The sequence below is a fragment of the Dermacentor albipictus genome, chromosome 2 (genome assembly GCF_038994185.2).
Source record: "Dermacentor albipictus isolate Rhodes 1998 colony chromosome 2, USDA_Dalb.pri_finalv2, whole genome shotgun sequence".
NCBI classification, from domain to species: Eukaryota; Metazoa; Arthropoda; class Arachnida; order Ixodida; family Ixodidae; genus Dermacentor; species Dermacentor albipictus.
The window spans coordinates 53,559,969-53,586,348 of NC_091822.1; the positions used below are offsets into that span (position 1 = coordinate 53,559,969).

At 47.8% G+C, this 26,380-nt stretch overlaps 1 protein-coding gene across 1 annotated transcript in view; it reads right to left on the minus strand.

Moving 5' to 3' along the window:
- Nucleotides 1-5,576: 5,576 nt before the first annotated feature.
- LOC135901807 (endothelin-converting enzyme 2-like) overlaps nucleotides 5,577-26,380 on the minus strand; it is a 30,844-nt gene continuing 10,040 nt past the window's right edge. The window contains exons 7-10 of the mRNA XM_065431648.1: nucleotides 25,472-25,717; nucleotides 18,708-19,058; nucleotides 16,324-16,643; nucleotides 5,577-6,088 (exon numbers count right to left, since the gene is read on the minus strand). Coding sequence (XP_065287720.1) covers nucleotides 5,715-6,088; nucleotides 16,324-16,643; nucleotides 18,708-19,058; nucleotides 25,472-25,717 — 1,291 coding nt within the window. The 3' untranslated portion in view covers nucleotides 5,577-5,714. The remainder of the gene's footprint in view (nucleotides 6,089-16,323; nucleotides 16,644-18,707; nucleotides 19,059-25,471; nucleotides 25,718-26,380) is intronic.

Here is a 26,380-nt window from a genome sequence, read left to right on the forward strand (position 1 = left end):
CAAAGGCCCCTCGGAGGCATAAGTGCTATTTACATATTCTTGCGTTTTAGCTCCATGTCCACTTGTCACGCGTACTATATCCACAGACCACTACATGTATCACTATCATAATTTTATGCTATATACTATTCTACGCTTCCATGACACTGATTGATTTTAGGCCACTTTACAGCCATGTTACATCCCACCATCGCCACTCACAAATCAGCGCTTAACACAACATTATCAGTCATGGCGCTCTTTGGCCATACCTGGCCCTTGCGCCACTAAACAACACACACACATCCATCCATCCATCCGGTCATGTACTAATTTTGGCCATGTCGTCCCTGCAAACTTCTTAATCTCATCCGCCCACCTAACTTTCTGCCGCCCCCTGCTACGCTTCCCTTCCCTTGGGATCCAGTCGGTAACCCTTACTCACCATTGGTTGTCTTCCCTCCTCATCACAAGTCCTGCCCATGCCCATTTCTTTTTCTTGATTTCAGCTAAGGGGCGCTATAACGTAAAACTATTCCAAACTTTTCTATTCCAATTCTGCTGTCAGCCCTCCGCAATTGGTCGAAAACTTTTTTCGACCACCCCCATTTCACCTGTCTGTCACGCGACGTTACAAAAACCGCAATACCTCCCCATCTGATATGATGTGTGCACACTGATTATGCATGATTTGACAGAAAAAAGAAAAACAGTTATTTCTGATTCGACCCCTTTTCGCCATTAGCCCTCGGCTATTGGTAAAAAGTTTTCGGGCTGCACCCACTTCACCTGCCTGTCACGCGACGTCACAAAACCGCATGAACTTACCGCGTCATAGTGACGTGTACGCGATAAAGATGCATTAATATGCCGAACAAAACGGAATTTTTTTCGGAATAGCCGCAGGCTGCCCCGTTCCGAAAGGAATAAAAGATATCTGCCGCCGGTCGCTGAGACGCTGGCAACTCGCACCTACCGGAGAGCATGAGTGTATTTGCGTATTATAAAACTTCTTGCGTGAACGTGTAACGTTTTTAAGCACTTTCGACACGTTTACTACCTCATTCTGCCAACTCTTCTTTGCTGAGGGTCAATTTTAGCGTCATTCTTAAACTTCCATTGCATGCCGCCGCGATTTTCGACCAGCCACCACATGCTAAGCAACGGAAAGCCGACCAATCGCAGACGCCGGCACCACCCTCTTCATCCGGTTATCGGTTTTCAGTGCACTGGCTCTGCCCTAGTGAGTCCCTCTCCACTTGAGCGTTCTCCTCGCCTCTTGTCAGCCAATTAGATACAACAAGCCGCTCAGTGTAGGCAATGTTATTCGTTTTTCAAGCAAACAAAAGGGACCTCCTATGAACGAGGAGACCGTTTGATTGGTCTGTTCAGACGACCCTATGGGTGACCGCCCGGTGCTTGCGTCGGTGGTTACGCAAATTTGACGTCAGGAAATTGGAATAGAAACATATTGGAATAGTTTTACGTTATAGGGCCCAAGATGTCATTAACTTGCAGTTATTCCCTCACCCAATCTGCTCTTTTCTTATCCCTTAACGTTACACCCATCATTCTTCTTTCCATAGCTCGTTGCGTCGTTCTCAATTTAAGTGGAACCCCTTTCGTAAGCCTCAAGGTTTCTGCCCCGTAAGTGAGTACTGGTAAGACACAGCTGTTATACACATTTCTCTTGAGGGATAATGGCAACCTGCTGTTCATGATCTGAGAATGTCTGCCAAACGCACCCCACCTCAATCTTATTCTGATTATTTCAGTCTCATGGTCCCGATCCGCGTTTACTACCTGCCCTAGGTAGATGTATTCCCTTACTACTTCCAGTGCCTCGCTGCCTATCGTAAACTGTTGTTCTCTACCGAGACTGTTAAACATTCCTTTAGTTTTCTGGAGATTAATTTTCAGACCCACCCTTCTGCTTTGCCTCACCAGATTAGTGAGCATGCATTGCAATTGGTCCTCTGAGTTACTAAGCAAGGCAATATCATCCACGAATCGGAAGTTACTAAAGTATTTTCCATTATGATGGGATGATGGATAGTACAAGGATTTGTCTGACCTTCGTGCTTGAGGCTTCAGACGTTCTTGTGGCTCCGTTTATTATTCCTTAGCTGGGCATAAATTGGCCTAAATATGGCAGCAATTTTACTATTTTTTAATGAAGTAGGTAATAAGACCCTGAAAGCACGCCTAATTACTGCTAATGCAGTGGTTCCACTTATCCATGCATTCGTAGCATGCTGACTTTGATATCAGGCTTCTAAGTTAGAGGTCCTCTGTTCGTATCCTGCCTCTGGACAATTTCGTTGTGTTTACTTATTTGTAAAGCAGTACTTTCTTAAAAATAAGCACTTTGCCGAGTCACAAGGCCATTTACAGACAGAAGGACGAAGGGTAGGCAAACCCATGTACTATACCCTGCATTCTCATGCTGTCTCTACTTGCAGCAACTGTAGACATTAGCGCCACTGTTCCCTTTGGCAATTGTATGACGCTCTATGACCATTACGTTTCAAAGCAAAGATAAGTCTTATTTAGAAGCGATATTCTCGAGCGATCCGCCGGTGTGCCTTAGCGGCTATGTTGTTGCTCTGCTGCGCACGAGGTAATGGGAGGATATCCTTGCCGCGGAGGCCGCATTTCGATGGGGGCGAAAAGCAAGAACACCCGTGTTCCAGGCATTGGGTGCACGTTAAAGATCCCCAGGTGGTCAAAACTAATGCGGAGCCCCTCTCTACGGTATGCCTCATAATTAGATTGTGCTTTTTGGCACGTAACACCCCAAAATTCAATTCTAGATCAATCACTTTTGGTATTCTTTGCGACAGGTTGTCCACGTCTGAATGCGAAATTAGCGTACTGGGTGCCAAGTGTGATTATTCTTGTCAGGAAATGCTTCTGAACGACATCGACTACTTCCGTGCGTTTATAGCGGGCATACATGTCGCGAAGCCATGCATAATTTTTTTTTCAGAATTCCATGCACATTGCTTTGCTAATTAATACATATTTTTTTCACAATGCAAGCAATCACATCAGAGCAACAATTTTTTCCAATTATACCCCTCTCCCTACCCCCCCCCACCCAGTGACTATGGCACTCTCTTACTATGCAAAAGGTTGGGGGTTCGACTTCCTGTCATGGCGCCCATGTCCCGGTGGATACGTAATGAATAAAGGCTCGTTTGCCAATGCTTGTGCGTACGTTGCAGTACCCCAAGAGGTCAAAGTTCAACACGAACACTCTATTGCATGTCGTGTGTAGCTTTGGAACATTTAACTCAATCGTGGGGGTGATAGAGGTTATGATGGGTTGTAGCAACAGGTGAGTTACGCCTGGTGATCAAGGTCGGCATTTGATCCGCCAAGTTAAAATGAATCGCTGAACCTTCTCTATTAATGTATCAAAGGGTACTAGACTTTGTCAGTTTTCTGCAATTCACCGCCAGTTCTATGTCGGGGTGCTGAGTGGACATCGTTTTCTGAGAACGGCGCGTTGCCAAAGGTGTCCCATATGTAGACACGAAAGCTCTTTTCCGGGCCTACAGAGAAAATAGGCGATGCTGATAGTTCCATTTACTAACTGTCACTGTATTTTATTTGTTGCTGTCATCTTACAGTATCGAAGACAACCCACAGGTGGCCCGAATGTGATCGAAGGCGAGCGCGTGGGGTTTGTGAACAAATATATATGAAGTGCAATACGGTAACAGTGCATAAGACAGGAGAAACGGAAGGAAGAGGCACAGTGCTTCGTCCGTTTCTTACACCTTCAGTGCACTATGCGCTATTACACTACTCAGAATCGCGTGCCAACCAGTCCGAGTCAGCATCATCTCGCAGTCATGTCAAGGTTTGCTCGTTCTTTGATTCGGAAGTGATACGTACTGAGTGCACGTATTCATGTACGTCGAGAAGCTGCAAGCCAGTTTATATTTAGGTGGATTTCCCTTAAACAAGAAAAAAATAAAGCCACGTTGGAGATAGAGCAAAAAAAGCAGACACACACTGGACAAGACTGAACACCACGAGCGCAACAGAGGCTTCGCGAAGTATCGATTACCAATCGACCGAGAAAAATATTATTTTCAGAGATAGTGCGCCGCATATACTTGAAAGCGATGATTTAGAATGCTTTCTAAAACTTATCGTTGGCATATCTGCCTCAAGTGTAATAGTTATCTAATTACCGTTTATTCACTAAAATCTTATGAGAAACAAGAGAAAATATTTGACGCCATTTCATATTGTTGCTATAACAGCATTCGGCTTATTTCACCTGCATATAATAGTTCGGTTCTTTCCTATTTAACTTTGTTCATGACCACTGAGACACCATGTATGCTATGTTCATCGGTTCAAGTTCTAGCTGAACCTCATTAAATTTCTTCTTGTAAGGTTTAATAAATGACCCAAGCCCAGCAAAGGGATCAGCCAAGGTCTGCTATGCAAACTCATTGTAACGCCTTCATTCCCGTCCACTTACCGGTTTGCATTGCCTATATTTAAAGATAACACACAGAATAGTAAAAAAAAAATGATCATGACTATTTTGGTGAACCCGCCACGGAGTAACCAAATGCAAATAAAATTTGTTGCTATAAGTGAAAATGTGCGTCAATGTAGGCCTTTTTGTAACAACAATGTACTCATGCCGAAACTTACATACCTCTTGTGCCTTTGATTGAGTAAGTGTGATTAATCTTCTGCGAGCTCGGTCACTTTGTATTCTGTTAAAGCGCAACCCCGTGTTCACTTGTTTTTACTTTTGTCTGTCGACGCGGAAAGCAGAAGCGTCGATGTTTTTACGCCTTCAGAGCCATATCCGGGCACCTTTGTCCATGACAACCTCCATCCTCTGATCCATTTGCGTTCATTGAGCTCCGGTCTCCCGAAGCATAATTACGCTGCCGGGCACATTACTAAGCCGATATTAACGAGCACCGAACCACGGCGTCAAAACTGAATTTTAAATATTTCATCGTGTCTGCCTCTTCACACTGCTTTCTGGCGCGCAGAAGTTGTTAGCCGGGTGAATTGCAGTGCGCGTGTTATCACAAATACCACAAAGAGGCAGGGAAGGAGAAAACCTAATCGCCATTTCAAGGCTCGGCAGAAGACATCGACGCTTCTACCACGTCTCGCCCTACTAACGCCGGAAGAGTGCCTGTATACAAGAGCTATACTGGTGCCTAATGTTACAGCTTCAGAGTGTCGTGAAGAAACTGAAGACTGATAAAGAGGTGTAGCGCAGAAATGCTTTGTAGTTACGTTTCTCATGTGTCAGACAGAGCCAGAAAGTATGAGAGGAGTCGAATACGCTGGGCACCGAGCATAATTTGGTAATAAAGCTTTGTGGTAGTGTAATTTATTTATTTAGCTCACAACTGATGTATATTGCTAGTAATATCACATGAAAATGAAACATCTGCCAAATAGAATTAATAAAACTTATCGGGCTCGTATACATTTCTGGCCCCTCGCATTCATTTACTCACGAAAAAAAAACACAGATGCCGCGCTTCTTCTGTGCATTGCTACGCCTTAGTGAGTAACAAACGTAAAGAAAGTGAAGAAACGGAGAACGAGAAACGCATTTACGCATAAACAGACCTTTTCAGTTGCAAATGCCGCGTTATACTAACGCGCTGAAGCACGAGAACGCTCGAGCGCTCGCGGTGCTTCGTTGGCGCAAGACGCGCTGCAATCGCGCTCTGGCGTCAGAACAGGTTCCTGCCAAACGGCGTCGACGCCAGCGACACCGGGTCTCCGGACGCGTTTCGTCCGCGCGTCGCCAGCTCCGTCGTGAGGGCTCCGGCCGCGGCTTTGGACGGCCGGTCGCCGTCGAAGAAGCCGCACCGCTTCGCCGGGTTCATCGGCGACGCGGCGGGGCACGCGAAGGCTGCGGCGAAGGCGCGGAAGTTCTTCAGCGGCAGCGTGCACGACAGCCGCTGCCACTCGGTGGGTTCGCGGGCGCAGTGGGCCTGGCAGAAGGAGACGAAGAAGGCCTGCTCCTCGCTCAGGCCCAGGAAGCTGCGCCGCTCGTGCCAGCCGCGGTCGCCCATCCACCGGGTGGCGTTGAAGGCCGCATACGCTGCCAAGGAGACGGCGCGCCAGCAATCGCGTTAACGGCAGGCTTAAAGGAGAGAAGAGTAAGGAGCAAAAAAACGCTCGCAGATGTACGCGAATCCTAGGCACTCGGTCATCGAAAGACACCGAAGCGGCATTGCTCGGTTCAATTCCGTCGCTACACCCGATTTGTTTGCTAAAATCACTTATTTTAGGGGGAGGGGGGCGATATACGTGTGCCAAAGCAGGGATGATACAAACGGCATTACAAGGCACATGATACGTTCATTGAATTAAAATATGCGGTTTTACCCAACCAAACCGCGAAGCGATTATGAGGCACTCCATAGTGGGGGACGACGGATTAATTTCAACCAGCCGGTGTTCTTTAACGTGCACCGCATGCGCAGTCCACTTATGTTTCTGCATTTCGCCCCCGTCGAAACGCGGCCCCCGCGGTCGCGATTCCATCCCGCGTCCTCGCACTTAGCAGGGCAACGCCGAAGGCACTGCCCCATCACGGCGGGTACACATGAAGAATAATTTAATATATGTCAATGAGCTGCACTAACAATTGAGTACGGCAGAGTTCCAGTCGGTAATCGTTCTTGGAAAATATGCGTATTTCATAACCTCTGTAAACGCAAGATACGTGTCAGAGATGGAGAAGTTGGTGGTGCCGGAGTTTCCATATGCTTCATTATATATTCGAACGTTGCGCAGACTTCCCTTTATGTTTCAAATAAAAGCAGAAACTGTATACGGCACGAACATACTAGTAAAAACGATCATACCGTAAAGTCCCAGACGCCATACGTACAAAATATTCTATTTTTGCCTCTCTATAGCTAATCTGCAACCTGGAGCAATGAAACTGTGACGTAGGAAAAAGAATACAGATTCCTCGCCAAAGAAAGAAAAGTAAAACAGCGCAAACGTACAGGCAAGGTAAATCTTATTCTATAGCTTTCATAACTTCTCAAAGTTACGCTTCAAAGCAAATCCGAATTCCCGACGCAGTCTGCATTGTTAGCTGTTCTTTGACAATTGACACCGACCACGCCGCCAGCGCCAAAGTTGCTCCGGGCATCCTCTTAGCAGATCCTCTGCAAAATTCAGATTGCAGCGACTGCTCGGTTCCCTAAACCGAACGATTGTGAGTAGCAGTTCTAAGCCACTGACACCGTTTGGACTCTCACTTCACAATGAAAATTCTCCGCGATCGCTGTCTTATAGGCTCGTCAACAATAGTAGCCGTAGTCATGCCGAAGTGATTGTGAACGTCATTTCCGTCATACCGAAGTCCTAAAATATCGTATCGCCGCTGTCGTGCAGTTACCTGCGTTGTCAAAATCTGTCTTTTTATGCGGCGTGCATGCAAATGTGACGAATAAGCTTACGCGCCGGATCGGGATTTTCTTCGCTCATACCTGCAGTTTTCTGTATGCGGCGTGTTCTGGCGGACCTTAGCCAAGCTGTTCGTGTAAAAAACAACAACAAAGATTTAAAGAACAGCAGGCAAAAGACAACTATAAGACCTAAGTGTCCGGTGGTTAGAGACCTGGTGATTGAGAGCGGGTCATAAAAACGTGTCTTGCTCCGTCTTTCTTTTAATCATTTTTTTTTTACAGCTTGGATTAAGTTAGCGGGACACGCTGTACGAAAGACACACACACACACACACACACAAAAGAAAATAGAAACTATCCGTCTTCGTTCAAACCTACACATTCGTTTCTGTGACCGATGAATATTTAATATTAGCCGAGAAAGCGAAAGCCAACCTTGTTCTTTATATAGCAGTACTTCTAACTGGGCTTGTTGGTGCATATTGAGTAAATATGTAGGCGCGCAACCTGGAACACGGATGAAGGAAGAGGAAGAGGAGAGCGCTGTGCTATCAGTGCTTTTATGCCGCGTGCACGTAGCCCGGCGACACGGACACTGACATAGCACAAATCCGTCTATCCATGTAACGATGGCATGACCACAGCGACGGTATAACTACAATGGCATGGCGGCAATGGCATGACGAATACGGTGGCGTGGTGAAAATGACTGTAAAGTGCGAAACGACTGATGGCGCAGGCGTCACCATTCTCATGCGATCGCATAAGAACGATTGCTACAGCGCGTGCGATATGCATGTTTTTTTTTCTCAATAATTAACACTCTCTTAGCAGCTACTGTTAAAATCACGGCGTCAGAGGATGCTGATGTGGAAATATACCACGGTAAGACATCGCCATCCGATTTTTCTTCCAGCTTCTTTTCTAGGCCATCAAGCATCTGTTGTTGCCAAGAGGGATCTCTACGAGTTTCGAATCATTCACAAACAAAAAGACGAATAACCCGTGTCCGTTGCCTACAAAGTATTTACTAAGGTAATCGCAAATAGAATCAGGGACACCTTAGACTTCTGTCAACCAAAGGACCAGGCAGGATTCCGTAAAGGCTACTCAACAATACACCATATTCACACTATCAATCAGGTGATAGAGAAATGTGCGGAATATAACCAACCCTTATATATAGCTTTCATTGATTACGAGAAAGCGTTTGATTCGGTCGAAACCTCAGCAATCATGGAGGCATTACGGAATCAGGGTGTAGGCGAGCCATATGTAAAAATACTGAAATATCTATAGCGGCTCCACAGCCACCGTAGTCCTCTGTAAAGTGAGCAACAAAAAAAAAAAACCAATAGAGAAAGGCGTCGGGCCGCGAGATACGATCTCTCCAATGCTATTCACAGCGTGTTTACAGGAGGTATTCAGAGACCTGGATTGGGAAGAATTGGGGATAAGAGTTAATGGAGAATACTTTGGTAACTTGCGATTCGCTGATGATATTGCCTGGCTTAGTAACTCAGGCCACCAATTGCAATGCATGCTCATTGACCTGGAGAGGCAAAGCAGAAGGGTAGGTCTAAAAATTAATCTGCAGAAAACTAAAGTAATGTTTAACAGTCTCGGAAGAGAACAGCAGTTTACGATAGGTGGCGAGGCACTGGAAGTGGTAAGGGAATGAATGAATGAATGAATGAATGAATGAATGAATGATGTTTTTATTTCTTTTCACATTGAAAAAAAAAGACATCTACTTAGGGCAGGTAGTGACGGCGGATCTGGATCATCAGACGGAAATAATCAGAAGAATAAGAATGGCCTGGTGTGCGTTTGGCAGGCATTCTCAGATCATGAACAGCAGGTTGCCATTATCCCTCAAGAGAAAAGTTTATAATAGCTGTGTCATACCAGTACACACCTACGGAGCAGAAACCTGGAGGCTTACGAAAAGGGTTCTACTCAAATTGAGGACGGCGCAACGAGCTATGGAAAGAAGGATGATGGGTGTAACTTTAAGGGATAAGAAAAGAGCAGGTTGGTTGTGGGAACAAACGCGAGTTAAGGGAACAAACGCGAGTTAATGACATTTTAGTTGAAATCAAGAAAAATAAATGGGCATGGGCAGGACATGTTGAGGAGGGAAGATAACCGACGGTCATTAAATTACGGACTGGATTCCAATGGAAGGGACGCGTAGCAGAGGGCGGCAGAAAGCAGCAGCAGCAGCAGCAGCGGCGGCGGCGGCGGCGGCGGCGGCGGCGGCAGCGGCGGCGGCAGCGGCAGGGCCGGTATTTTGTAGCAATGCCTTTTCCGATTCTATGCTTTTTCAGGCTTTTCGCGCTTGGCCACTGGCCAGAGCGACGGCCTGCCCACGTTATCAGGCGGCCGTGTGTGGTGGATGATAAAAATAGCATAGAATAAGGCATAAGGCATCGCTACAAAATAGCGGCCCAGCAGCAGCAGGAGCGGACAAAGGCCTCTCCCAGCGATCTCCAAAAATTACCCCTGCTTTTAGCCAGATGATTCCACCTTGCGCCTGCAAATTTCCTAGGTTGATCACCCCGCCTAATTTTCTGCCACCCTGGACTGCGCTTCCTTTCCTTTAGCACCCATTCGGTAGCTCTCATTGTCCACCGCTTATCTGTCCTGCGCATTACATAGCCTGCCCAGCTCGATTTCTTTCTCCTAATGTCAACAAGAATATCTGCTATATAATACAATCGCATCGATTGTATCAAGCGCCTTATGACATAGTGGATACGACAGGTGCAGTAATGGATAGTTCCGGGTTAAGTTTTACCAGTTTCGATCCGTAACACCCGATCCGTAACTCTTTTGTGGTCATCGTACATTGCACACATATGCACCCATGCTTCAAGATCATTAAGGTACATAAGACGCAAGTTGCATAATTCTACTAAAGGCATTCATAAACTAGCTTATCTAAGATTTGTTCGACCTCAGCTTGAATACGCCGCATCCGTCTGGTCTCCCTGTCAGAGATACTTGATCGAAACACTCGAATCTATCCAGAATAGGGCTGCGCGTTTTATTTCACGTTGTTATGACTATAACAAACGCATAACATAAATTAAACTGGACCTCTCACTACAGCCCTTGCATGATCGTCGTGATATAACCCTGCTATCATTATTTCATGAATATGTCCGTAATACAGCACCATCAGTCCTGCCTCTTGAACCTCCTCATTACAGGTCACACTGGCTGTATAATCAGTTCAATTTCATGCGTATCTACGGAAAGACTAATTCATTTAACTATTCCGCTCTTCCAAGAGCCATTCGCCTTTGGAATAATCTTCCTAACGCCATCGCTTATGAGAGTGACCAGGAAAAATTCCGGCATCTTCTAGCAACGCATTTTTCAAACTCTACATAACCTAACGCGTTATTTTTTTCTTGAGTTTCCTGTTATTGTGCTACTACCCCTTAAATACTGTTGTTTTATTATAGCCAAATGGTGTACCGCTTGCTCTGTAATTCTATTGGTTATATTTTGCTTTGTGAAAATTTCTTGTTCGCTGACCTCTTGCGTTCTAAAGCATTCGGTTTGTCTTTTGCACAATTTTTAACACTACATTACTGCGTGTCAGCGCATTTCTTACTCTGTCTTTCTTGTATATGTATTCACATATGTATTATAATTATTGTATAACCTTTGAGTGCACTCTTCCCCCTTACACAATGCCTCTGGGGGCCTGTAAGGTATCCTTAAATAAATAAATAAATAAATAAATAAATAAATAAATAAATAAATAAACATGCACATGGAATACGCTTAGAAATTTTCGCATGCAGCCCCCATTGGTTTCCGACCACCGCAGCTGCAAATCGAACCCGCGACCCCTTGCTCTGCAATAGAATTCCAGTTACCGAGATACCATCGCTGACTCGGTAACTATGCCCGGTAACGCTCGGTAACTCGGTAACTATAACCGGTAACGCTCGGTAACAGCGGAGAAATACCTTGCAACCTGCTTTGTACACTGTGTAATTGCTGGTGTAGCTTATATTCATTCTTCTCAGTAGTGTCTCGTTAAGGTGTACTGGATTTGTTGACTGCACTTGTTGAATATAAAATAAGCACGTGTGAACAGAAGCAAAGGATTCCAGAAGGGACGCGAAAACGAAGTAGAAGTGGTGTCGTTATGTCATGTTCTCGTAGGTACTCCTTGGCAACGTCATCCATTTCTATTATGTGTACACGACGTTGGTTGCACGTATCAAACGAACGATTACAATGTCATTTAAGATCAGCATAGGCTAAACCTGACAGTTCTTGAAAAGCCCCAACGCTTGTGTAGCAATGGCCACAATATGCCGAGATACCGTGAAATCACAGAAAGGAAAACTTATCGCCCTACCGACAGTAGCACAAAGGTAGAGCAAGCGCCCCAACAAAGGACGGTACAGGACGGTCGTCCGCGTAGTGGAAGGTAGAGTGACCGCTTGAGCGAGACATTGATGCACTATTTGATCCTGAGGACCAGGGAAAAATTTCATTTAACTATGAAATTTTGTTCCTGAGAAACCCGTAACAAGGGTGGTTTTTTATCGTAGCTTTGTGCTACAGTCGGGTGGACGACAACTTTCCTCCTAATGAACCTGCCTCCATTTCCGGCGCTTTAGCAGAACTGATTTACCATATCCCTTGAAACTCGTGACGTCCAGCTCACGTGCTGGGCAGAACGGTTTGGCGCCAAATTTAAAGAAAGAGAGAAATGTGACCTGTGCACACACACACACACAAACGCGCGTTTTCCGTTTTCCTTACGCTTCAGCTCTAGGATTTCCTTCCAGATTCTGACATCAGCCACAATCATGGCCGCTCCAGCAACAGCAACAACTACAGCTGTGAAGGGTCTCGTGACCTGGCACTGGAACTGTAACGGTTTCGCTAGCAAGAAGGCAGTCTTGCAGCAACACATAACACAAGTAGCAAGCAAGCCTGATATAATCATGATGCAAGAAACTCGCACTGATGCAGTGTCGCTACCCGGTTATCGGGTATACGCCAAGTCTCCAAAGGTCCGCGGCGGTAGAGGGATATGCACATTGGTTCGCAAGGGACTCATCTTCATTGAGCACGAGTTGCACAATAGTAAAATTGAATACACTCTCATCGAGGTCGTTACGGGCAAGAAACAAAAGAACAGCACCTTTCTGCTTAACGTCTACAGTAGCCCTTCCCACTGGAAGCAAAAATTCAAGACGCTCCTTCACAGTGCCAGCACCGTGGCGGAGACTCACAGGCTCGTCGCCTGCGGGGACTTCAACGCGGCACACCCGGCATGGGGATATAACAAGCAATTGGCCAAGGGGCGAGACCTGTTCCAAGACACATTAGACCTGGGCTTCACACTCATCACAGACCCGACTGATCCTACAAGTATTGGGAACTCTGTGTCCAGGGATACGACGCCGGACCTCACGTTCGTGAAGAACGACGAGAAGGGGAATATCTCCTGGCGCAACACAGGGTCAGAGCTCGGCAGCGACCACTACATCGTAGAGGTCATCATACCGGAAGAGGTCAAGGCCTCGGAGGACACCACAAAACATAATTTTACGGATTGGGATGCCTTCCGTAACCTGTTACCAACGGAGATGGAGGAAATCGATAACATAGAAGAATGGTCAGCCCACATCGCGGGGAAGGTCAAGGAGGCGACCAAGATCATAGAAATGGATGAGCAGGTCGACAAGGTTGACAGCCGCCTCGCGCACTTATTCGAAGCAAAGCAATCTATCCTAAACAGGTGGAAGAATTAACGACTAAATCGGCGCCTAAGGAAGAAGGTGGCGGAGCTGAATCGCGCCATCGAAGTTCAATGTCGGCTGCTCTGCACGCAACAATGGAATGAAATATGTAATGCTTCGGACGGGCAGATGCGTTGCCGCAAAACCTGGAACTTGATGCGGCATCTGCTCGACGAGGCTAAAACAAAATCCCACCAACGCGAACGCCTCACAAAGATCATTCACAGAGCAATCAAGGAAAACGGGGAAACTGAAGTAATCAGACGCATAAACAGCAAGTACCTTCCGGTTACACCCACGGAAAGACATCCTGAGCACGGCGGTCAAGCCAACGAGAAGCTTGACCGCGACATCAGCGTCGAGGAGGTGCGAGCGGCCCTGCACGAACTAAACAGCAAGTCGGCGGCCGGCCCGGATCACATCTCGAACAAAGCGCTCAAGAACCTCAGCGATGGGGCCATCGAAAACCTCACCGGTTACTACAACAAGTGCTGGAGTGCGGGGTCACTGCCCCAGCAGTAGAAGACTGCCAAACCCATACTCATCCCCAAACCAGGTAAGCCGCCGAACACGGACAACCTCCGGCCCATCTCGCTCACGTCCTGCGTGGGCAAGGTGTTGGAGCACGTCCTCATGTGTAGGTGGCAGGATTACCTGGAGGAGTCAGGACTATACCCCACCACGATCATCGGGTTTCGGCGTTCCCTCGGCACCCAAGACGCGATGATTCTGTTGAAGAAAGATATCATTGACGATGACACCCTAACGAAAGACAACAAGGCCATTCTGGGGCTGGACCTGCAGAGCGCCTTCGACAAGGTGAAGCACTCTGCGATCCAAGCCTAGGTGTCCAGACTCAACATGGGCGCAAGAACGTACAATTACATCAAGGACTTTCTGACGGGGCGGACTACCGAGCTCTGCGCCGGCGATCTACGGCTCCAAGAGAAGAGGCTCGGCAGTGTCGGGACCGCCCAAGGCTCGGTCATCTCGCCGTTGTTATTCAACCTCGTTATGATCGGGGTGGCCAAGCGACTCTCTCGCGTTCGAAGGCGTACGGCACCCCATCTACGCCGATGACATCACGCTGTGGATTCCGCGAGGCAGCGATGGTCACATTGAGAGCATGCTGCGAGAAGCCGTCGGCGCGATCGAAGACCAGCTGAACGGTTCCGGTTTGATCTGCTCACCGAGCAAGTCAGAACTGCTGGTGTTACCACCGAAGTACGTCAGACGTAAGAAGAGCGAAGCGAGAGATTACAAGGCCATCAAGATCGTGACGAGGAACGGCCACGTGATCCCGGAGGTCGACAAAGTCCGAGTGCTCGGCATGATTATAGACAAGCGACGGGGCAATGGCGAGACTATTTCCCGCCTTACAGCCAAGATTATCAACGCAGTACGTCTCATCAGACGGGTTGCTAACCGCAAGGCCGGGATGAAGGAGGAAAGCTTGATTCGGCTTGTGCACTCCTTCGTAATCAGCCACGTCACCTACGTTGCAGCCTTCCACAACTGGATGCAATGTGAAAGGAATAAAATCAACGCCCTGATACGCCGAGCTTACAAGGCGGCGCTCGGACTTTTCGAGTGTACGAACACCAACAAGCTCCTGAGCCTGGGGGTACACAATTCCCTTGAGGAAATTGCGGAAGCGCAACGGACCGCCCAGCTGGAGCGGCTCTCTATGACCGAAGCCGGCAGGCGCATACTTCAATACTTGGGCTTCACGCCCGGAGCGAAAGCGGCGAGTAGCGACGTTTCTGTCCCGGACGGAACCCGGCGCCGGATTCGGGTGGACCTCATCCTGAGAAACATGAACCCGGAGTATAACAAGGAGAGAAGAGAGGCGAGGGCCAAGGCCCTCATCGACTTTCACGCCAAGGACGAGCACGCAAGGTTCGTGGATGCGGCAGAATACCAGGGAGACTGCGCGGCGTTCGTAGCTACCGTCATCGAGGCGTCGTCCGGCGCGACGAGGGCAGCGGCGAGCTTACAGGTCCGCGAGGCGTGTCAGGCGGAGGAGGTGGCCATTGCTCTGGCCATTGCCGACCTCGGGTGCCAGACGGTGTTGTGCGATTCGCGAAGTGCAGTGCGGAATTATGCAAAGTGCAAAGTGTGCGGTGAGGCTGTGCGCGTTCTGTGCTCGGCTGACCTGCAACGAGAGAATCGGTATGTTAGAATCAAGTGGTTCCCGGCGCACGCGGGCAACGATGCGTCCGAGAAGCACGATAACCACAACGAGACGGCACACGCAGTGGCGCGAGCGCTAACCAACCGCGCTGCTACAACCGACCGTGCAACGTGGTGTAGTGCCAAGAACCGCATGACGTCGTTCAACGAACTTACACAGTTCCACCGCCTGGCTCGAAGGACTTTCCCACCCCTGCACCCGGGGCTGAGCCCAGCGGAGGCGGTGCTGTTCCGACAATTTCAAACTGTTTCTTTACCCACCCCAGTGTTAATGACTCATCTATACCCTAAATTATATGTGAGTGATGTGTGCCGCGTGTGTCAGCGGGAGAGGGCCACCCTGACGCACATCCTATGGGATAGCACCAAGTTCCCCAATGAGGCTTCGACAAGTGCAGTGATTCCGCCGCGCCTCGCGGCTGCGGCGGAATGCTACGACCGCGAAAGCCAAACGTGGGCCGTCCACCAGGTCTCGGCGGCTCTTGAAAGACAAAGGCCGAGCGAAACCGACGGAACGTTGCCCCTCAGGCCGACCGACCGCGGGAGTAACACGCACTGGAGTTTAGTATAGACCACCCGCTGAGAAGACGTCAAGGCCCGCGTCACGGTGCCATTTTGTCTTGGTGTCGTTCTGCAGGCGACTACATGAAGTTGTCTCTCTCTCTCTTCCAGATTCCAGAGCTAAAGTGCGAGCTTGTCTCTGCTCTTTCATATTTTTCCTCCTGCTGAGACAGTCATAGCGACCACTAGCCATTTCTACGTGCGTAAGGATGTCACCCATTTGATAGCTAGGATTATTTGATAGCGAAATGAGTATTAACGAACTCTGTGCGGCTGGGAGGGCTAGAGAAAAGAGGTGTTTTTCCCAACAATAACTAGGTTGGTCCTGCATTTCGCTCTACACCTAGGTATTGGCATTCACAGACAGTGTTGCACACCTATCTCTACTGCAGCGACGCCTTCGAAGGGCTCCAGGTCCCCGGCGGCAACAGAGGCGGCTGCTTCGTGGGCTGCGGCCGCGCAGGCTCCAGTCCTACGCTCGTACTCGTGGTAAGAGGCCCTGCCCCACCAGAGGCCCGACGAGATGCCGCCGCGGCCCTCGAACAGAACACCACGCGGGTCGAAAGCCCGCGCCAGAGCCGCCGCGTACTGCGCGCCTAGTCCGGCCATGTTTACGACACGGCCGGCCCCTTCCACGAACAGAGGGCTGGTCAGGGCTTGCAGCGAGACGGACAGCTCGTTGGTGTAGTAGTGGTACCTGCCATAGATAGAGGCAAGCGGGTTGGGGTAGCAGAACAGGTACAGAAAATGTAACAGGTTTGCCTAAAGGGCGAACAGCAATGACAAAGTATTAGCATCTTACAGTAAGTAAAGCTCTTGCTTTTTTTGGAGCAGTATACATTTTATTGAATATTCGGACTAGCTAAATGAGTGCGGCATCACGGGTCGGAAGACTTGATGAGTTCACTTGATGAGCGCGAGCACTCGCGGTCTCAACAATGGTGCGCTAAGGTTAACATCGGCACTAACAACACGAGCTAACACACGCGCCTGGTCGTTCACAGCGAACCTTCGGTGATGCGGTTCCCTCTACAATTTCTCTGTGCAGCTCATCCGAAAACTCAGAGGTTCACGTGACTTCTAACAGTGTCCCCACGGAATGTTAGTGCACATAATGACGTCAACATGACAACAGCCATGTTGTATCACCCTGCACATGCAGCAGATAACGCTAGTTCTAACACTCCGCTCGCGGGCTGCGCTTGCGCCGTAACATCCAACGTTACTTGAAACAGCTAAGTTGGCAGCAACGGGTAAATTACGTACGTGGTGGCGTCGCCGACGGTGGTGCAAACGCGCATTTAGTGGTCATTACTTGCTATCGCAACGAAATCTGCGTTTTATTGCGATAACAATTATATGGACACTCCAGGCGCATTTCCCCCGTCGGCGTCAGCGTGAGGTTCCGTATAAAGCCCGAGTGCGATAAATTCTTTGCCGATTGCAACGGTGCCAGGGTCAGCCGGCTATCGCGGCTCAATCGCACGCACACAAGCCAGGGAAGCGGGGAGAAAGCGCGCCGTCTTCCGTCGCGCGCAAGCATCCCGAGGTAGTGTTAGGAGTAGCGCCGCGTTCTACTCCAGGCGGCCCATGCGGCCGAGAGGCCCGGCCAGGCTGCTATATCTTAAAAGCCATTTGCGATGGGGACACAGTCCGGCCGCGCGCTGTTTTCGTGGCTTAGTTCGCGGTGACGCGAGACAAAGCACGAAGGTCAATTCGCTCGCTGCCGCTGCCGCGCTTCCTCGCTCCAGCGTGTCCACAGTGAGTTTCCGCGGTCATTGAGTGAGGAGTGTTCATGTTTGCTTGTGCGCGCGTACCAGCATGCTTGTTAATTTACATAGTGTGACTATGTTTACAAGTTTATATAGCCGATAAAACTCCTATCCTTACTTCGTGTAGCTGTCCACTAATTTTCTACCACAATCGATGCTTCGCCTTTCTGGTCAAACTGCGAGTTCTTTTCGTTAGCCATAGTGCATCCATTGCTTTAGGGAAAACCATTGTCACGTCAGTTTATGAGAATAATCCCCGTTGAACGTCATATTTTGTACTCGCAACGTCCAGTTGTGAGTAGTGAGTATGAGTTGTGAGTCACTGAAATCACCCATGCAACATACAGAACTGCATACGTTTCAATAAAGAACAAGCTCAAAACAAGCATCCGAACCATTGATAAAGCAATGCATACGCCGCTCAGCAAATGTACTGGTTGTTTTGCAACACCTTCACCGAATTAACCTTAATTCAGCTTAACACCAAAGGTCGCAGGTTCCAGTACCTTAATTAGCTCTATCTAAATAACTGCGCCTAATTAACTTCACCTTAACAGCAATGGTAGTGGGTTTGAGTGCTGCAATGAACTCTAGCGTAATTAAACTAGTCTTAAACAAGCGAATGTTCGGTAAGGTTGATAACGACCGATGGTGGTTGATAAAGGTTTATGCTGGTCGGATCTAGTTCCATAGAATTGATGATGACACCGGGCTGCATGGAGTTGAGCAAGTGGGCCATTGATTACGCATACTTAGCCAACTACCAGAGGATTTTCCACGCAATGTTTTTTTTTTCGCTATCTTCTCGCTGTTCTTTATATGAATGACCGATTTGCCATTACAGAAGCCTAACCTTTGGATCTAGCTCGGCTTAATATATTCCTGTAGTGTCCCTTTTGTGTCCTGGTAAAGTCTGTCACCGCTAGCCCTCCACTGCCTTTTACTAGCTGTTACTGCAAATAATAAGGAAAAGCAATCCGCTCAGCCACCGGAAAAGAGTCCGCTGCGCCTGCACATCCTCGGTCTGCAGAGCTCGTTCCAGGCCCTTTCTCCTCATCAGCGACCTACGAGCCTCCAGGGCGTCCAGCCAGTAGCGAAAGACGTCGTCCCTGGGCTCCGGAAAGTGCTCGAGCAGGGCGTCCGTCTCGGAGGCGTTCAGAAAAGCGTCCGCGGGCCACAGCGAGGTGTTCACAGCTCGCAGCTTCTCCACCGCCGTGTCGCGCGTGTCGCCGTCGATCCAGGGTGACGTCACGAAGAGGCTGATGGCCGCCTGCGTGACGCCCATGAGGATGTCGTCTACCTCCGACCGGACGCGCGGCGTATGCTTGGTGCTGATGTAGCTGCGAGTGGTTTGTGGGAAACATTTCTAGCGGGCGGAACATTCAACGCAAATGAAGCCCGCACCAGCAACGCCACGCGTAAACGCGTAATATAAATTACAGAAGCAATACTGTCCAAAAACAAGAAAGGGGCTGGCAGATGGAATGGCACACTGTGGTATAAACTTTTTTAAAACAGGGTTGAAGTACCTCAGACAGGCTGGCCAACGTTTCGATAGGTGGACCTATCTTCGTCAAAGGCGGCCTCGTCATCCTCGGCGTGTTAGTTTTAAAGGGTTAGTGCAGTGACGTCACGTGCGGGTGTTGTCGCTGGCGGCTGGTTTTAAAGAGAGAGATTACAAGAGGGAACAGGCGCTGCCGTCCGACGTCTGTGAGCCTCATTCTCAAGACGAAGGGACAAGAGCGTGAGAGTGGGCACGCGGGGAGGAAAGAAAAGAAATAGAAGCAGAAAAAAGGGGAAAAGAAGGGAAAAAAAAAGCAGGGGGGTGCCAGGGCCGTACCAAGACACAACAAAGGGGGGGGGGGTGAAAGAAAAAGAAAGAGAAAAATGAAATCTTTAAGAAATACGGGGGCTTGGGAGCGTGTTGGGGATGCGAAGGGTTAGGAGGTAATCCGGGGGAGTCGTTGGCGGCATGTTTTTGAGGCATTAGAACGGCCGGTCAAGCAATAGGTCGAGTAATTTTGAAATAGTTAAGGTGGCGACGGGGAGTCTGCGGTGCAATGGTGGGTTGACTGAAAGGCAGCGGCATGGTCTTTCAAGGGGCACTGCCCCACGCGCTTAACGTAGGTGTCGTTACGGCGGCATCCAGAAGGCGATGGTTGAGGCGCCGAAGAAGGCATATTGACTTCGGAATGTGTTGTCGAGGGGGTTTCAAAAAAAAAGACTAAAAAAGGGGTAAGGGGGAAGGGGGGGGCGAAATCGGTATAGCAAACAGGAGGGCGACGCGTGCAGAAGCGGGCGCGGGCAAGTGTACATGGAAGAAGGGGATCGTAGTACACTTGGTATAGACGTAAAATCCTGAAAAGGTACATTAAATTGAGTAGTAGGCAGGAATTTTTTTTTCCTTTTTCCCTTCCTCCTCTCTCCCCCTCTCCCCCTTTTTCCTCCGAAATGAAAGAGTAGGTGAGGTTAAGAATTAAAGTTGGCTGGTGGCCTAATGTGTTTTGTGTATTGGTTGATGATATGAGAGTTTCAGATTTAAGTTACAGCTTTTAAAGATTCTAAGTTGCCGCGTGCCAAATTAATTCCTGTCGGGTGTAGGCAATTAAACTTGTGTATGAGGTATGATTCCGTGTACTTCCTTTCGCGAGGGGAACGGAAATTTGTTTGTAGTATATAGAGCCTTGCTTTGTCAAACATATGTCCATGTTCATTAAAGTGGCTGGCTACTGCTTTGGGTAAATTGTGTTTTGTGTCCGCGCGGTGACCATTGAGTCTTGTATTGATTTGTTGTCCGGTCTCACCTATGTATTGTTTGCTACAAGCGGCGCATTCTAGACAGTAGACTACATTGCTTGATGTGCAGGTGAAAGCCGAAGTTACTTTGTGTGTGTAATTCGACGCTGTACTTTTTACTGTAGTAGTGGATTGAATGTGTTTGCATGTAGAGCACCTGGGGCGACCACAGGGATTGGTTCCCAACTTCTTCTTTTTCTGTAGTTTGGCGTGCACAAGAACATCTTTAAAATTAGTGTTGCGTCTGTAGGCTACTCTGGGAGGGTCGGGAAAAATCTTCTTAAGTTTCTGGTTGCTGGTGAGAATCGGGTAGTATTTGCTTAGGATGTTATTCACGTTTGGGAGTGCGTTTGAGAATTTAGTAGTAAGAAGAGGCGTTGTTGTTCTTGTGATCTTCGGGCGGGGCTTGAGGACCTCGGCTCGATCAAGTTTGGTTGCAGCGATGTAAGCTGTTTGAAGGTCACTGTTTGGGTGGTTCCTGTTTGATAGCGTTTCTTTAAGGTGATCGAGTCTATCTATGTAGTCTTGGTTTTCAACGCAAATGCGACGTAGTCGTGTGGCTTGGCCTTTAAAGATGCCTTGTTTGCAATGTCTGGGATGGTGGCTGGTATATTCTAGGTACTGTTGTTTGTCGAAAGGTTTCCTATACAGCGTTGTCTTTAGTTCACCATTGTCAATGTATATTGTTGTGTCCAGAAAGTTTATGCGCTCAGTTGAGGATTCTGATGTGAATTTTATTGTTGGGTGAACAGAATTTAGAAAGGATACATATTTATCTAGACTGTCTTGGCCCTGTCCCCAGATTATGAGTATGTCGTCTATGTATCGTACCTATGTGTGGGGCTTGGTAGTGCAGCGCGATAGGAAATCTGTTTCTAGAATCCCCATAAATATGTTCGCGTAGGTTGGTGCAAAAGGCGTACCCATGCTTGTACCATGTATCTGTAGGTAGTAACTCTCTTCAAATTCGAAGTAGTTATGTGTGAGAACTAATTCAAGGAGAGACAGGTAAACTTCAGTAGAGTGTTGTGCACTGTGTTTAGACAGCGTTTGTTTTATTGAAGATAAACCATCAGGGATTGGAATGTTGGTGTACAGCGCCGTGACGTCTAGTGTTGCGAGAATTGTGTTGTGGGGTAGTGTGCCTTTAGTATTAATGTCTTCTATAATTCTCAGCAGGTGGGGCGTATCTTGTACAAATGACGGAAGTGTTTTCGGCAAGTTACCAAGGTAGTGGTTAAGGAATGTGGAGATGTTCTCTGTCGGGGTGTTGTTGTTTGATACTATCGGACGGCCTGGGATAATAGCAGTGTATAGTTCAGCGGATGGAATTTTATGAATTTTCGGAAGGAGGTAAAAACGTCCGGCAGTTTTGTTGCTTGGTTTAAGAAATTTGTATTCTGATGGTGTTATCAATTCATCAGCCAAAAGTGATTTCAGCCTGTTGGTAATTGTCGCTGTATAGGACAATGTCGGATCGTTATCTAGTTTGCGGTAATGTTCTGGGTTGTTTAGTTGTCTGTAAGCCTCGTGCTTGTATTTTTCTATTGGCCAAATAACTATACTTCCACCCTTATCTGCTTCCTTAATAACAATGTCATTCCGGCAGCTCAGATTTGAAATGATATGACTCTCCGACGCAGTTATGTTTTTAGGTCGCTTAGATGTCTTGGATTGGCTTATGATTTCTTTAGTGATAGTTTTAAGGTATATGTCAAGTTCTATGGCTTGTTCTGGTTCGGGAGTCCAAGTGGATTGGGCTCTAAGTGGTGTCGTCCCGGTGTCTGGTGTGTCTGCAAAAAAGTGTCGGATACGCATTCGTCGGGAGAATTCTGAGAGGTCCTTGTGAAGCTCGAATTCATTTATAGTGTTGTTCGTGGGGCAAAAGTTTAAGCCCTTGCTGAGTACGGCTATTTCTTTTTGACTTAATGTTTTAGAAATGTCTATAACATTGGAGCGGTTTAGTTCTGTGGAAATTTCCTTTCTGTCTGGTCCTTCTAAGCTCGAGGTCCCTCTTGTCTGGGTGTGGTGGCTGTTTGGCTGGAAGGTTGTTTTTTGATTAAAATTTGCTTTTTTCCTTTGTTTTTGAACCAATTTTCTAGATTGGTTTTCGCCGTAATGTTCTAAATCTCTCTTCTCATCTGGTGTCAGGGTTATGTTCCTAAGTCTGTGGTTAAAAGTTTCGATTTGCTCTTCGCAGTGTTCTTTGAGGATATTCAAAAGTGAAAGTGAGGCATTATGTAATGTTGTTTGCCAGTTTGCGCGATGGTGTGGTGGGAGTGTTCCTAGAGCTGGTACAGCCTTGAGTGCTAGGCCCTTAGGAATTATATTTTTCTCGGTGCAGCTTGTGTAGGTTTTCAGATGGGAGGTGTAGCTCACATGTTTTTTGGTAAGTTTTCTAGCCTGTAGGAATTCGGTGCTTCGTGGCATTGAGGAATTATTGATTTGCGATGTCTGTCATTTACTTGTCTTCTTGCGGGCAGATTTGCGTGGGGTGTTTTTCCGTTCGGCCGGTTTATTATCGTATGCCTGGCTTAATTCGATCTCGGTCTCTGTTTGAGTTTGTGTGTGTGCAGGCAGGCGTGTGGGGGTCTGTGTGTAGACTTCGGTGGTGGGTTTTCTGTTGTCTGTTGCCATTGTGTCTGTTTGCATGGTGGTTGATGTCATTTTTGGTGGTGTGTGTGCCTTCTGGTTCTTTTCACATTCCACTGTCTGTGTTCCAACTGTTCTTGTGTTGACTGTTTCACTTGTGCAGTGGCTTGCTTCACATTCCACTGTCTGTATTCCCTGTGTCCTCGAAGTGACTGTCACAGTCGTGTTGTTCGCGGTTGCACGTTCCGCAGAGTTGGTGGAGGTGGTATTTGAGGTGGAATTTAAAAGAGTTTTTCTGTACTTGTCCTTAATAAAGGACTTGATGTATTGGGAAACTAGCTCTATTCCACTGCGGTTCAAGTGGAAGCCATCCCAAGCTAGGTGTTCGTGTGGTGCTTCGTGTATTTCCGCGTGGTGCATGGTGTCAACATTGTTATGGACGTTTTCTAAGTTGAAAATTAGTGAGTTTAGCTTGTTAATCTCCTCATTGTGTTTCATGAGTGCATTAGTTTGGTAGAATAGTGGGCGGTGTTTGTTTTGTAGGCGGGGAGCGACAGTCGTTATGGTTATGTGTGCGTTCGGGCGAGCGGCTTGAATGGTTCTTATTACGTCGCTCATGGACTCTATCGTGTCCGCGGCGCTTTGTGTTCTCAGGTTGTTTGTGCCTACATTGATAATAAAGTGTGTGGTGTCAATTGGCGCATCACATACTAGCGGTAGAATATCTGATGTTTGTGCCCCACTAAGGTGTTTTATGTATGGCGCGTGTGGGCCTGGTGGAAAATGTTCCTTCAGGTATCTGTACTGGCTATCTCCAAGGATTGCTACATGGGCAAAGGATAACAAGGGGCACTTACCCTGTTCCGTCATCGTCAGCTGTCATGGAAGTCCAAAAACAAGAAAGGGGCTGGCAGATGGAATGGCACACTGTGGTATAAACTTTTTTAAAACAGGGTTCAACCCTTCGCATCCCCAACACGCTCCCAAGCCCCCGTATTTCTTAAAGATTTCATTTTTCTCTTTCTTTTTCTTTCACCCCCCCCCCCTTTGTTGTGTCTTGGTACGGCCCTGGCACCCCCCTGCTTTTTTTTCCCTTCTTTTCCCCTTTTTTCTGCTTCTATTTCTTTTCTTTCCTCCCCGCGTGCCCACTCTCAGGCTCTTGTCCCTTCGTCTTGAGAATGAGGCTCACAGACGTCGGACGGCAGCGCCTGTTCCCTCTTGTAATCTCTCTCTTTAAAACCAGCCGCCAGCGACAACACCCGCACGTGACGTCACTGCACTAACCCTTTAAAACTAACACGCCGAGGATGACGAGGCCGCCTTTGACGAAGATAGGTCCACCTATCGAAACGTTGGCCAGCCTGTCTGAGGTACTTCAACCCTGTTTTAAAAAAGTTTATACCACAGAAGCAATACTGCAGCATTCTTTTTATCCGTAACGCTTTCTGTAGGACGGAAGCGTCTTGCTACTGTCCTAAAATACTTGTACTTTTACCCATATCGGAACTGCCGATAAGTATCCCGCCTTTTGCAGTGGGAAGTATTAATGCTTCGGGCTTTAACAACTGCAGGTTGATTAGCATAATGTCGTCATGCCAGCAGTAATGAAATAAAGCGAACGAAAGATAATAAAATAATAAAGGCGCGTCAGTTGATTTCAAAGTTGGGGCGAAAGTTACTCTACAGCAAACTGCGCCAAAATAATGTCGTAAAGTGATGAAAAAGGATGTTCCTTGCGAGAAGAAATGAAGAAAAGCTGGGATAACCTAGACAGCCCTAAACTTTGAATTTTCAGCCTTTCACAGAGCATTTCAATTAGAGCTGATAATACCTGCGTGCTTAATTCGATTTAGATGGGTAAGAGCCCAGGGTGTTCAATATTACACTGGGACCCTTCTCACCCCCAAGTAAATCCGTCGCATCCACTTCGAACTGGTGCTAGTGCGCATAACAGGCTCGCATATCAGTTTAATGCAGATGAGTTGTCTGCGATCGTGTTGTCATGTTTCAACAACGAGTGCTACCCAACGCAAAGACAATTGTTACGAGAAAGCTGGATATACGGACGGAAGCATGTAGACATGAGTCGTCCGCATATGAACGTTTTGAATATGCGTCGTCCAGATTTATAGATTTGCATGTTTAGATTTTCTACAGAGTGGCTTGCTGAAGTATACAATTTGTTGTTCATATCTCTGGGGTTAGAAAAACTTTAGAAAAAACGGCAGGGTATTGTCAAATACAACTAATAACTTATAACAGCCCTTCCCCCACTACGGCCCTCTCTCGTTTCCCTGGAATAGCATCGTGAATTTTGGTGCAGTGATAGCGCCTGAAATTGCCTTCAGAAATCGCGCTCATGCACCTGGAGAGGAAAAGCAATCCGAAGGCCCTGTTCGCTGCCCAGAAGCAGTCGGCGTGCCGGGCCTCGACAAGACGCACGGCCGTTGGCCTTGCAGGGAGGGTGGGATCGGCCATCCAGCCCAGCAGCTGCACCAGCGTCCAGCCCAGCTGGTAGAGCACAGTCTCGGCCGGCAGCGACCCGAGGAGCTCGTCGACCGCTTGCAGGACCTTCACGTTGGTCGCCAGCACGCGGTCGGCGTCGGTCACTCTGCGCCAAATACAATGCGAAACCACACGAGCATGTAACAAACGTAGCATGGCAAAGTACTTAAAAGCAAGCTGGGGACTACATGATCAGCGGCGATACGGAGGAAAGATAGGCGTAACGTTAAGAGACAAGAGGACGTTAAAGTGCATTGGAGGATCAACGTGGGTGACTGACGGCCGAATCGAGATTAAACGGAACAAATCAAGATGAGAGAGCTGTATTTGACAGCACTGGCGTAAAGGCACGGGAAACGCTGCCGCGGACGGCCGAGAACTAGACAGATTAATAAATTTAGGAAGTTCACAGGCACAAAATGCATCTGCCTGATGGAACACAGGAGTGTGTGGTGATCACCTAGACAGCTTTCGGCCGTGCAGTGGACTTACACTGTAGGCGGGTTACTGCAGCTGTCTGACGATAACCACTAGAAAATCCGATTCCTATATTTCGGCCTAATACAATGTTGACAGTAACTAGCGTGGATGGTACACCAGCTGTGTGTGCCACATATTTATCACACACCCTTCGGGCAGAGTAGATTTTTGTGTTCATCGGCTGCAAACGCGGCTAAACGCCAATGGTATTTCTTTTCTGAATGTATTTTTTGTGGCATTCTAAAATTTCGAAGCGATTCTTTCTTGTTAGGCCTGCAAGTTTTCCTGC